Source organism: Diorhabda sublineata, chromosome 6 (genome assembly GCF_026230105.1).
Source record: "Diorhabda sublineata isolate icDioSubl1.1 chromosome 6, icDioSubl1.1, whole genome shotgun sequence".
NCBI classification, from domain to species: domain Eukaryota; kingdom Metazoa; phylum Arthropoda; class Insecta; order Coleoptera; family Chrysomelidae; genus Diorhabda; species Diorhabda sublineata.
The window spans coordinates 3,810,063-3,823,769 of record NC_079479.1 but is presented as its reverse complement, the minus strand read 5'-3'; the positions used below and the strand labels follow the sequence as shown (position 1 = coordinate 3,823,769).

General features: G+C 33.4%; 1 protein-coding gene across 1 annotated transcript in view; it reads left to right on the top strand.

The window, feature by feature from the left end:
- The window catches only part of LOC130445990 (homeodomain-interacting protein kinase 2), a 56,302-nt gene that overhangs the window by 15,642 nt on the left and 26,953 nt on the right, over positions 1-13,707 (top strand). Inside the window, exons 4-7 of the mRNA XM_056781935.1 lie at positions 8,514-8,713; positions 8,772-9,002; positions 13,019-13,302; positions 13,359-13,662. Of these exons, the coding sequence (XP_056637913.1) occupies positions 8,514-8,713; positions 8,772-9,002; positions 13,019-13,302; positions 13,359-13,662 (1,019 nt within the window). The remainder of the gene's footprint in view (positions 1-8,513; positions 8,714-8,771; positions 9,003-13,018; positions 13,303-13,358; positions 13,663-13,707) is intronic.

The window sequence follows — 13,707 nt, the reverse complement described above, 5'->3', positions numbered from 1 at the left end:
AATTTTCAAATGTTTTGGCGCCAATATTACTGGGTGTTTTAGTGCCAAGGTTCTCAATTGCAACATTTATTTTTAAAAATAGATGGAAATGGATATCTCCGAATTAGATGCACTCCACGATAAAAGCACTTTATCTTTTTGAAACGAGGTACATTTGAAAATAAATGTTGTGAGGTGTATCAAAAAATATTTAATAAAATTTAATTAGCTCTAGTTGTATTAAAATTTGCCTCAATAGTGATTACGAGAATAGACCCAGAAGTACCTGGTCCAACAAATAAAACACAAAAAATATATTTATCTTTCAACGTCATCTCCTTTTAGCTCCAGCGATATTTTTAATAGGAATCGTTAAGCTACTCAAAATAGTCATTAACTGTCGACATCACCTCTACATTGTTGTCCACCCAGCCATTTTTTCAAGTCTGGGAACCGAAAATTATCCGAGGGGGCCAAATCTGGCGAATAGGGTGCATATAACTCTAATTAATTCATTAATTTTTGTCGTTCCAATAACGGATGTGTGAACTGGCGCATTGTCTTGATGAAAAACACTTTCTTCTTAGCCAAATGAGGTGATTTTTGTTTGATTTCTTTGTTTAAATGTTGCAATAAGTTCGTCGTTGATAGTTTTTCCTTTTTTAAGATAGTCAATGAAAATTATCCCACGCGAATCCCAAAAAATCGACGCCATGACTTTGCCTGCAAATGGAATGGTCTTTGCTTTCTTTGGAGCCGGTTTTCCCTTTTCAGTCCATTGTTTTTATTGCTCTTTTGTTACGGGTGTGAAGTGATGGACCCACGTTTCGTCCATGGTCATGCAACGGCCCAAAAATTCGGTTTTTTACCACAAACTCTTCACGATGCTGTGAGCAACCGCGGTACCCAACTTGCGTCAGCTTTCTCGCTCGTACACTTTCAGTCGACGATCATCCAGTACCGTTTTGTGGATTTTCATCAACATTTCTGGAGTCATTACGTCATTTGGTCGACGACAGATCAACGCTGGTCTTCGCAGGCCGTACAGCCTCGTTTTAACTCTGCTAATTTTTTTTTTATTGTTGATAACGATGAAGCAGTATCACTTAGAGTAAAATATAATTCAGAATTTATACTGGTTGGGCTAAGGCCTCTCAAATAACGATATTTTCCATAAATTGGAAATGTTCAGTATTGATGGCTCCTAAACAAATATTAAACAAACTTGAAACATATGTTTTGATACAGTGTTATTTTTTAAGTAACTACCGCCATCTCTAGATGTGGCTAGCTACTTCAGGGACTATCCTCTTACATCCATAAATCTGAGCAAATCAAAGCAAAGATTTTAAACAAAAATTCAATATTTACTCGCTCTTTTGTTATAATGTCAAAACTATAAAAATGCCATTAAGAAAACGAGCGTAAGCTATAAAGCATTTAATGTGAACTGTACCTTTCCATTGTTGTCAGCGTTTAGTATTAGTAATCTATAATTTTAATTCATATCACATTGTATACAAGGGGATCGATGCAAACCCTCCGTAATTGATAAACACATCATTATAAATCTATTTAGACATACTCTACCGGTCAAAAGTTTTTTTCCATCCCATATTTTGCGTGATACACGACAAATAAGAACAATAGATCGATTTTTATATTCAGATTTTGAATAACATTCGAAAGAACTACGAAGTAATTGCAAAAACCGTTTCAAATGGAAATTGATTTCATAGCTACAGTCCACTTAGGACTGGCACAGTCTACTTGCGTTAATTGTTACTTTTTATCAATGGAAGAACGCCACGTGGCAAGTGTAATTTCTGACAAAAATCTGGATTCATTCTCACTAGATCTTAACAGCATCTATGATTGTTCTAAATAACTTCCAAACATCTTCTTGCCTTGCCCGTAATTTTTACTGGGACAACCTGTACAATCCAAAGATAGCGAAAATGAATTTTTCAATCGATTTTTTCTTTAACTCGATAAAATTGATGGTGCTTCTTTGATTGAATTATCCACTAATAGAGACTCCGAGGAACATCAAAATGTATGCCCAGTGTAGTTTTTTTTTTGGATTAAGTAAATTAAAATATGTTGCGATAAGCGAAGAAATTTTCGAAAAGGTATTAATACCTACAACTTGGGTTTTTCAATTCTATGCTGCAAAAAGAAAGGATCTGTTTTGTCATTTGTGGGTTTTTATATTTTTTATAAATGTTTACTAAACTTAATCTATTGTCAGATACTTCATCAATAACAGTAAATTGACGTTGGACATAAGTTTTTGATTGTGTTTAATACCTCCTTTAAGTATTTTCAATAAATAATTACATTTCGTGATAATTCATCTCGACTTTCGCTCCCGAATTTTTTGCATCAAGTCCCGGAACGCCCTGTATTATATACGTTTCCGAAAAAGGCGTGTTTTGTAATTTAAATGAAATTGTTCAATGTCGCCATCGACAAAAATAGTCGAAAAAGCATATCTTAGACAAATAAATTAATCAAACAAGTTAATACGATTACAAATAGACAATAAAATAAAAAAAGCGACAATTTTTTTTTAATAACTTTTTAATAATAATAGAATACATCTCGTCCGTAATATTTTTTTACATATTTATCAACCTTTATGACATTGAAATATAATTGTACCGGGTGGGCAATTAAGAACGGATCCAGGGAAAAAAATTACAGTGGAAACTCGATTAACCGGACTAATTGTTGTTGTAAAGCCGCGTCCCCACCGGACAAACATTGTTTGAAAAACAATGTTCGCCGGTGATTTTGTTGTGGACGCTATCCCAACAAACATTTCATGTATGGAAGGAAAAAGGGTCGCCATTTTTGTTTGTCTAGAATGTTCCCGTCCTAGATCGAACATTGTTTGTCAGTGACTTCCTCTACGTGGTTTTCCGGCGTAATTTTTGAATATAAACATTATTTTTTTATTGAAAATATTCAGTGTAAAAGTGTGTGTGTGTGTGTGGTTTTTCCGCAAAATGAGTAAAAAGTTTTGGAGCCAGGAGAATTTATTGTGGGACCCTAATAATGATGATTATAAAAACAAAATCAAAAGATTTAGGTGTAAATAATGTCGCCGAGATTAAAAGAAAGATTGAAACTCTTCTAGTGCAATATAGACGGGAGAAAAAGTTACCAGCAACAAATTGTAAGTCTGAGATGGGGGCCACAGAAAAAAAGAATCCTTGGTGGGGATTAACTTATTTTAATTTTTTGGCTGACAAATCAACACCCCGGGAAACGTTTTCCATCGTTGTATCAGTCCAATTGGAAAATAGCGACAGTTACTTGAGTGCCATTAACACTATACTGTGATGACCTTCATCAAGGGCTCCTAGATATCGATCGAACTGTCATATGTTTGTAAGTAACTCCCATTCTTTGGGTGTTGAAGGTGTCTCTTTCAAACAGTTTACAATTGCGGCGCAAACCTCCGGAACAATCTTTGAAATGCTTTGTTTGGATACCTTAAATAAATACATCAACGCAAGCCAAAAACCTGAGTGTTATAACCAGAGGATATTGAACGCTGATTGCTCGGCGAAAATTAGTATTTTGTTTACTTATCACTGATTCTATAATCGATATTAACAATCCAAAATCCCCATTTGATATTCTCGTAAAATTTTTAAACAAAAACCTGTTAAATCATTTCGGAAATCATCACCATTATATTCATAACGCCGTAAAAACAATTGTCTCTGCCACCATCGACGAGAACGAGGTTCTTTCATTAAAATATAAGCCGCTGCAATGCATGCCAGGCGACGGCGGCGGTTCAAATCACCCATTCTTCGACAAAACCTAACTGACTAATGTTTCATGCCGAATCGCAATTGTTTGGTGAAAATGTTTGTAAAACAATTATTTGTTGAAATAAGAAATGTTTGTTAAAACTGCACTTTAATCAACGTGATTGACAAACTTGTTTCCCCATCGCATCTTAAGGCCCCTTTCACACCAAACGAATCCGAATTAATCTGGATCACTCCGAATCAAGTTGAATCTGATTCGTCATCTCCACTCTTTCACACCAGCTGAATTACTGGCTTCATAAATCGCACTATCTGACAGGTTGAATCAAACCTGATTGAACCAGATTCGTCTGAAGGCGGGAAAAGAGTCCCTTCACATTTAAACGGAGCGCTCGAAACCGAATCTTGGTCAATCAGATTCGACTTAATTCGGATTCGTTTGGTGTGAAAGGGCCCTAAGGGATTCGGATAATCGAGAGTCCGGATAATCGAATGTATGAAGAAAAGCGGGATTTGTCAAATAAAATAAGTTAAATAATAGTAATATTTATCAATAAATAATAAATTATTAAACAAAAATATTAATAAGTTTAATTTGGTTTCAAATATTTGGTAATTGGCATTTGACATAAGCTATTTTTTGTCTTGCTATATCGCGTTTTAACTGTAGCAAACTCTCTGTTTGTTTTTCAAACCATTCGAGAGCTGTTTCCAGAGCCTGAAGACCTTCATCATTTTCCACGTCTAGATTTTCTTCTGTTTCATCTTCTTGCATCTCCTGCTGTTCATTTATCTGCAATATGTTTTCTACGATTCCGTCATCCGACATAATCTGAAAGCCTTGATCGTTACTATCACAAGTGACCCACTCTTTGATATCTTATATTTCGTAACATGGCTCAATATTACTTAATTATTTAATTGGTCGCAGTTGATAGTCCGGATAATCGCGAATCCGTATAACCGAGGACCGGATAATCGAGTTTCCACCGTATACCAATGCATCAAAATATTGGAAAAAGTCGCTGCAATAACAACGACTTTCAAAAATAAATTTTGAATTATATGAATCAATTGAAACACATTCAAAGTACAATAAAAAAATTTCATATCTTGAAACATTTTGAGGAATATTTTCCGTATATTTCTTTTAATGATATGTGGATTGAAGATCCTTTTTCTGTCGATATTGAAAAGGAAGAAATGATTGATCTTGATGATTAAGAAGTTGATAATTGAATTAAAATTTCATGCGGCACCGATCTTAAAAAAATGTTTCAAACTGCAGCACTAATTAATTTTTGGTGAGGAAGGGTACAATACAATCTCGAAAAAATTTTAAAACTCGTTCCAGGCCGAAGTCAAATAAAATTTGGGAAACGCTGGTCTAAGCTATAGAGCAATCTAACGAATTGTCAAAATCAGCTGATGCCCATTTAAAAATGACCGCCGTGTGGTAAACAAATGCTTATGTCGTAAGTTTTTATGTTTGGATTTTAGACCTTATTATTCCCAGTTTTTTCGAAGTGGATTTTTAAAGAAACGACTTAGTTGTTTGTTGAAAAATGAGCAGGAGTCTGATTAAATCCCCTCTCATCTAATGAATAGGAGTTAACCTCTCCAAAAGCTTTAAGTTTATCCTTGCACCTTTCAACTGCCACTGGGTTCGGGGTCGTAGCTAGAGTGGTGGTGCCTTTGGAAATTACTAATTTTTGCGTGCTTTTCGCAAGTTTCCGCGACGAACGACGATTTAAACTTCAAAAAAGTTAACGTACGAAAAGATTGAGGTAGATATAACCGAAAGCCGTCTCCAGCGTGATATACTTAACACATCACTCAATAAGTCGTGTGACTAATTAAGAAAAACACATTTTTTTGCAATAAATCGATTTTATTCATCAACGTAATCTCCTACAAGAGCAATACAATCATTTCAGCGCTTTTCTAACTTCCCTTATAGAAGGATTGATCGTTTGCCTCAAAATAGGCTTCAGTTTCAGCAATTGCTTCTTTATTTGAGCTGAATTTCTTACCGGCGAGTATTTTTTTGAATTCAGTGAATATCCAGTAGTCACTGGGGACTAGATCTGTACTATACGATGGATGAGGAAGCAATTTGAAGCGTAATTCGTTCAATTTAACCATCGTTGCCATCGACTTGTGAATCAGTGGATGTCTCTTCGACATATGAGGCCGTTTTTCTTTGATTTTTGCATTCAACCGATCCAGCAGCTCCATGTAATATTCACTATTGATTGTCTCTCCCTCTTGGAGATAGTCGATGATTAATATTCCATGCGCGTCCCAAAATACTGAAGCTATAACCTTTTCAGCGGACTGTTGTACCTTTGGAAGCTTCGGACGTGGTTCACCGGCTGTAGTCGATTCAGATTGTGATCGTTTTGATTCTGGAATTAAGTGATGGATCCATGTTTAATCCTTTGTCACATATCGACGCAAAAAATCTGGTTTATTACGTGTAAACATGCCCAGATAATGTTCTGAAGCATCAACACGTTGATTTTATCGACTGTGTGTAAACCCACTTTCTCATGGTCAAAATGTTCTGCCTTCTGATATCTTTACGGCGTCAGCTATCTCACGCTCATCATGAATCCCACGATAATCATGAACAGCTTTTATAATATCCAAATGATTCAATGTCCTCAACGAACTCCACCATCTGAAATTTGATGATGTCGATTTCTTGTGAACAATTCGTAACTATCCACATTTTGATTGTACTTTACGCCAATATCTCTTGCACAATTTTCCAATGTAGCTGAAGACCAATTTTTCTATGAAGAACTGAAAGTTGTTGGCAACTTTTTCATATGCTTTAGACCTGGTCGTCATTTCAGCACTCTTTTTACGTTTAATGCGTTTTTTATGGTAGCTACGTATTCTGCGGCCTTTGCGGGGTCCCCTACCTGCGTCCGCCCTTCATTGGATCATCACTTTGCTACCTTAAAAAGTACCTTGTCGCATCAGTGGAAAGTTTTCTGAATTGTGTAATTTGCTTGACCAAAAAAACTGCAAAAATACCCAGTTTCCGTTCTAAATCTAAAAAAGCTAACGCTGTTACATACGTGTGGATTGTTTACCCCACGACCTTCATTTTGACGTAGATCAGCTGTTTTCTCAGATTGCCTATTATATAAAAACATCTTGACGTACGTCAACGTAAACGTCACTTTTGTGACATTGTCAAAATACCGGTTATCCTATGTAAATTGCCATACGTTCGTTTTATTTAATGGAACACCGAGTATATTTGTATTTTCATAAATAATAATTATCCAATTTCAATTGTTAGATTCCAATTTTTGAAAAAGTTGCCAATTTTGAATTTGGAATATGAATAGTTTCGGGTAGTATATCCATTTAATAGATTTCTCAGTTAACGAGAATCTTATAAAATCCAGAAACCTATCATTGAGCTAAAATTCATTATTACGAATTATTGGTGTCAAGGTGAAATGTTTTCGGTAAGTTTTAAATTACCCATGTGCTTATTCTTTAAAGACAAGATCTAATTGTAAACGTAGTGTGAATAGGTTGAAACATAAACTATATAATCTAAAAGAAATCTTTAAACAATTGTATTCATCAACATCGTTAAAAATGCTTCAATAAACATTTTATTCCGTTTAAAAACCATGCCAGCATTATAAAGTAGCTCCAGTCAAAGCGCTGCACACTAGTTGCGTCTCGCGGTCAACCGGACCTGTAAAGGTCTATACTAGTTGCGTCCGGGTTGACCACTTTCTTATCTACAGGCTCAGATTAGGTTAAAGGTCATAAAATTTCAACCATCCAATGTCTTGGTTTAGTTAAGAAGCTTGATATTTGGGTACCTCACGATTTGAAAAGAAAAGCATTTAACACAAAGAACTTTAAACGAAATGAAACTGACCTTTCTCGATAAGAATCATCACTGGTGATGAAAAATGGACATCCTGTACATTAACACAAACACGATGAACCAGCACAAACCACATCGAAAGATGAAAAACTACAAAAAAAGCTCATGATGTCAGTTTGGTGGGGTTACAAAGATGTTGCGTTTTTTGAGCTGCTTCCAAGGAACCAAACGATCAATTCTGATGTTTATTACCAACAATTAGTGGAACTAGATGAAGCAATCAAAGAAAAACGGACAGAATTGTCCACCATGATAATGCAAGGCATCACACATATTTGGCAACTCGTGAGAAACTATTGGAACTTTGCTGGGAAGTGATGCCACATTCCCCATATAGCCCTGATGTGGCACCATCTGATTACCATTTATTTCGAAGTTTGAAGCATTCTTTGAATGGTCAAATTCTCACTAAAGACGATGACCTTTAATCGCACCTGGTTTAGTTTTTTGTTGATAAGGACCAGAAATTTTACGAGCGCGGAATCATGAAGATGAAAGAAAGATGACAAAACCGAACTTACTTTGTCGCCAACGCAATATATATATTTTACTTAAGCTCCAGGTAAAAAACTGGTTAACCAGAATTCAATATTTACATATCGATAATCCTTGGAAGTATGATTAGATTAGGTTGGTATTAGGGACGCAATTCATATACGACCCTTACAGTACCCCGCATTGAAAATTGATCAATCGTGGGACGCGACTAGTATGCAAGCAATTAAAGTATATAAATAGTAGAATACCAACACCTACCGGGTAAGGTGGTAGATCTACTTCACACGAACCGTTAGGGTAAAAGTCGATTTGATTTTGTTCAGGGTCGGCCGCTACTAGTGGAGCCGACGGAGATTATCAATTGGTACAACATGAGGTGTTATATTCCATGACTAATCAGTACGAGGTACTGGAGTTTTTGGGTAGAGGTACGTTCGGCCAAGTGGTCAAATGTTGGAAGAAAGGTACAAACGAAATAGTCGCCATCAAGATTCTCAAGAATCATCCTTCTTATGCCAGACAAGTAAGTAAAAATGTTTTTAAAAAAAATATTTTACCCTACAATAATTTTATTGTTATAGGGTCAAATAGAAGTGAGCATATTATCCAGACTTAGTCAAGAAAATGCGGACGAATTCAACTTCGTCAGGGCTTACGAGTGTTTCCAACACAAAAATCACACGTGTCTTGTGTTTGAGATGCTCGAACAGAACCTTTACGATTTCCTGAAACAGAACAAATTCAGCCCCTTGCCTCTCAAATACATCAGGCCTATTTTGCAGCAGGTTCTAACGGCGTTGCTCAAACTTAAGGTAAATTATCAAACATTGTTTTTACATGTACAGGAAACCGTTTCTATGATAGGAAATTTCTAAAACTTGTCAATAATCGTTTTATTGCTTCCCAGTTTATTAAAATGATTATTTCAAACGTTTCACGTTAAATTTGTAAGGAAAAACATGAAAAACAGTTGCCATATTTATTATTTAGAAATTATAAAAAAAGATCATGTAATACAATTAGTAAGTTATTTAGTTGTTTGAGCTGCAAAAACGAAGCACTAACACCAGTTTCCTCTTTAGTTCTTTCTTCAACTTTAGTAACTAGTTCATTTATTAATTAATTTTAATTTTGCATTCAATGATAAACTAATATTAATTTTTTTTATTTATTTCATCAATAACAATGTTTATGTGTTTGTATAGATTATTGAAAAAAACTTCATATAAACATGTTTATTTATTAGTTTTTACAAATAAAATTCTATTAATATTTCTTGAAATCAACTTTTTTTTTTCAAAAATCTGTAAAAATATGAAAAATCGACATTTTGATATAATTTTCTTTCTAAAATGTTCGTATAGATTAATAAAAAAAATACAAAAACTTTATTGGAAAAATTATAAAAAAGTTATTAATAATTATATTTCGCAGTCACCTGGTATTTTTCCAAATTATTTGTTTTTGCGACAGATTTATGTAAAAAAATTGATATTCTCAAAAAAAGTTCATAAAGGTAGACTTTTTGATTTTTTATGCTCAAAAAACCAGGTGACCGCGAAATATAATTATTAATAACTTTTATATAATTTTCCCAATAAAGTTTTCGTATTTTTTTTATTAATTCATATGAAGAAAACGAACATTTAAAAAAAATTATATAAAAATGTTGATTTTTCATGTTTTTACAAATTTTTGAAGAAAAAATTCATTTAAACATGATTATTTATTAGTTTTTACAAATAAAGTTTTATTAATATTTCTTAAAATCAACTTTTTTTCAGTAATCTGTAAAAAAATGAAAAATCGACTTTTTATATAATTTTCTTTCTAAAATGTTCATTTCTTTTTCGTATATTTCGTATATGAATGAAGTTTTCGTTTTTTTTTTAATCTATACAAAATTATGTAAAAATGTTGATTTTTCATGTTTATGCAGATTTTTGGAAAAAAAATCATTTAAACATGTTATTTTATTAAATTGTTGCAAATAAAATTTCATTAATATTTTTAAAATCAACATTTTTCTTCAATAATCTGTAAAAAAAAGATAAATCGCCATTTTTCTATAATTTTTTCTAAAATGTTCGTTTTTTTTGTATGGATTAATAAAAAAATACGAAAACTTTTTTGGATCAATTATAAAAAAGTTATTGATATTTATATTTCGTATTTTTTTCCAAATTATTTGGTTTTTGTATTTGTATTTTGAAAAAAAATTAATACTTCCTACAGTTTTATAAAAAAAACAAAATAAAATCAGCTTCTCGTATAAACACTTCCATAACTGTTCATGACATAATGAAATCGGGTTTTCATATTTTTTATTCCGGTTCTACAAAGTCCAGAGCCGGACTTAGAGTCATCGTGGCCCCCGGGCCAAAATACTTAAGGGGCCTATGTAAGGCGGGCGTTTTACGTGAATTCTTACATCAAGTTGATTTTTCATTATAGTCAATTTAGTAGTTTATAACTCGTCGTTGTGATTTTAAAAAATAAATCAGCGATACCATGTATTGGGCGCAACTTCGAGCTTTCATTTTTTTAAATATGATTTTTCGGAACTTTTAAAATGATGGGCCCCCGGCGCACGCCCGGGTTGGCCCATGCCTAAGTCCGGTTCTGACAAAGTCTCGTATTTTTGTGAATAAGTAGAAAATGTTATTTTGAAGAACAGTTGGAATTATTAATTTTAAAAAGGTATTTAGAATTTTTATTCTACATTTCAATGTGAAAAAAGCATTAAATGTATACATTATCTTCTCTTGCCAAAAATTCGTTTGTTTTTGAAAGGTATTCAAAAATAGAATGAAACTTATTTTCGTTTCAAAAATTTGTTTTATATCGGGATTTTTATTAACGTTCTCTAGGTAATCGAATGTCATTATAATAGGTATAAAATAAAACATATTTATATTTCTGTCAGTTGAAACACTTTTTCTTCGACGTAAAAGGAGCGCTGGTTCGTATAAAAATAAATTCTAAAAATATAAAAATTCATTTGGAACGTTTTTCGTTTTTGTTAATTCAATATATTTCAAAAAAAAAGAAGAAGAAGAATGCAATGAATAAAAATAAAACACTCCCATTAGTGCCGTTTTACTCAATCAAGTTTATTTACAATAAACTAAGTAGCAACCTGACGCTTGGTCAATTATTTTACTCATCAATTGATATCAATTTGTTTTGACATTGCTGTACTTTAAACTATCCCTTTCGAGATAGGTCCATTTGTTTTTTTGCTTTGGATGGGTCTAGAAGATTTTTTTCTATTTTGTTGCTGCCTTTTGAAAAAAATTATAAGAACAAAATCCATAAGCAACAAATTTCAAATGACCTCAGGATGCAAAATTTTATTCCGAAGAATTACCTAGAGCAGTAAAATTTTTCAGCAACAATTACCAACAAATTTTCCAATAAAACTCGATTTATTCACAGACTTCTCACTCTTGAATGTTTGTTCTCGCTTTGAAAGGGGTATTAGGAATTTGTTTGATATCAGATTAGTTCCAAAAAATTTTTTTCTTATCGGTAATTGTTTTATTATATTAATTGTATTCTAAAAACCACGTTGGTTACATTTCTATTTCATTTTTAATCTTATGTTTGTAAAATTTACCTCCAATTATTACACAAACGATGAACGAATGTTTTGAAAAAAATCATATATTTTAAAGTAACATTTCTTTGAAAAAACGTATCTCCATTATAATATTATTCCTCATTAGCATAAACATACAATAGATGCTTTTTTATTAACAATATACAATGTTAATGACCTCTAAAAATATCGGTTTTCTTTAATACAAACATGTCCATCAGAAAAACCTTTCAACTAACACTATTTCAACAATAATTGTACACCAAAATGAATCATACAAGCCTGAAAATAATACGAGATATAAACAAAAAATATAGTAAATTGATTGAAAATAAGTCTGTTAAGGATGCGTTAAAAGGACAATGTTTTGACACCACTCTGGGACATGTGTATTAAGGTATCATGTGCACCGGAACCCAAAGAATCTATTGTTTCCCCCTTACTTGCTGCGATACTGGCTAACTCAATGTTTACAGCTGATCCATCAATCCCACTCCTTTTAAAAAGCAGCTGTAGCTGCCAGAGATGTTCATGTTCGATTTGAAGGTGTAGTGCTCTGGAGTTCCTTATGGTTTCACTCTTTGAGAAAATGTGCATAAAGGATTTGTCCTTTGCGTAACAGAATCTGCAGGCAGCATTATCTACTAAGTCTAACGTCTTCAATTGTCCATTAAGGCCACAGTGCCCCGACAGGCTGATACATTTAGCAGATCTTCTCTGGTTATAATTTCCTGTCTCAGCCCCTGTAGATTGTCCCAGTAATTAGTTTTACACCTATCTACCTTTTCCAATAATTTTTCTATTGGTGTGTAGATGTTACCACAGAATGAATTAATCCAATGACCACAACAATGAATTAATAAATAATCTATTCAACCAGTCTCCAGCAAAGGGAAGATTAAAGGGAATATGACCAGAAGATCTCCCACAATAAATACTCTCAGAGTACCGTCAATGGATGGTTCCTGACTCACTTTATTGACCTATGTTTATTTTATACCTATAACGTAACGTAATATGGTGGCCTTACTGAAATGTTTAAATTATCTATAAAATTTTTTATAATTATATGAATGTTGTATATAAACTATTTTTCTCTTAAACCGTGCAAGTACCATATTGAAATGTATAACTCTCAAAAAAAGATATAATGAGAAATGAAAATGTGAAGTTAATATAAAATTAGGACCATTACAATATAATGTACATTATGACTTTGTTTTTCAGCAATTGGGGCTCATCCATGCCGATTTGAAACCTGAAAATATCATGTTAGTTGATCCGGTGCGACAGCCGTACCGTGTGAAAGTAATAGATTTTGGCAGCGCTTCGCACGTCAGTAAGGCAGTGTGTAATACGTACCTACAATCTAGGTATTACAGGGCACCGGAAATTATTTTGGGATTACCATTTTGTGAGGCAATCGATATGTGGTCCCTGGGATGCGTCGTCGCGGAACTGTTCCTGGGATGGCCTCTATATCCAGGATCATCGGAGTACGATCAAATAAGGTAAAACTTATTAATAAATATTTTCATCGTATGATTATATGTAATTTTTTTTGTAGGTACATAAGCCAAACTCAAGGTTTGCCTACAGAACACATGTTGAACAACGCCTCCAAGACGACGAAATTTTTCTACAGAGATATGGATAGTACTTATCCTTTCTGGAGGTTGAAAACACCCGAAGAACATGAAGCTGAAACTGGTATCAAGTCCAAAGAAGCGCGAAAATATATTTTTAATTGTTTAGACGACATTGGGCAAGTTAATGTACCAACCGATTTAGAAGGTGGTCAATTGTTGGCCGAAAAAGTTGACAGAAAAGAATTTATAGATCTGCTGAAGAGGATGTTGACAATGGACCAGGTAGCAATATTTTGTTTCATTATAATCGTTTATTAGATCCTTTAA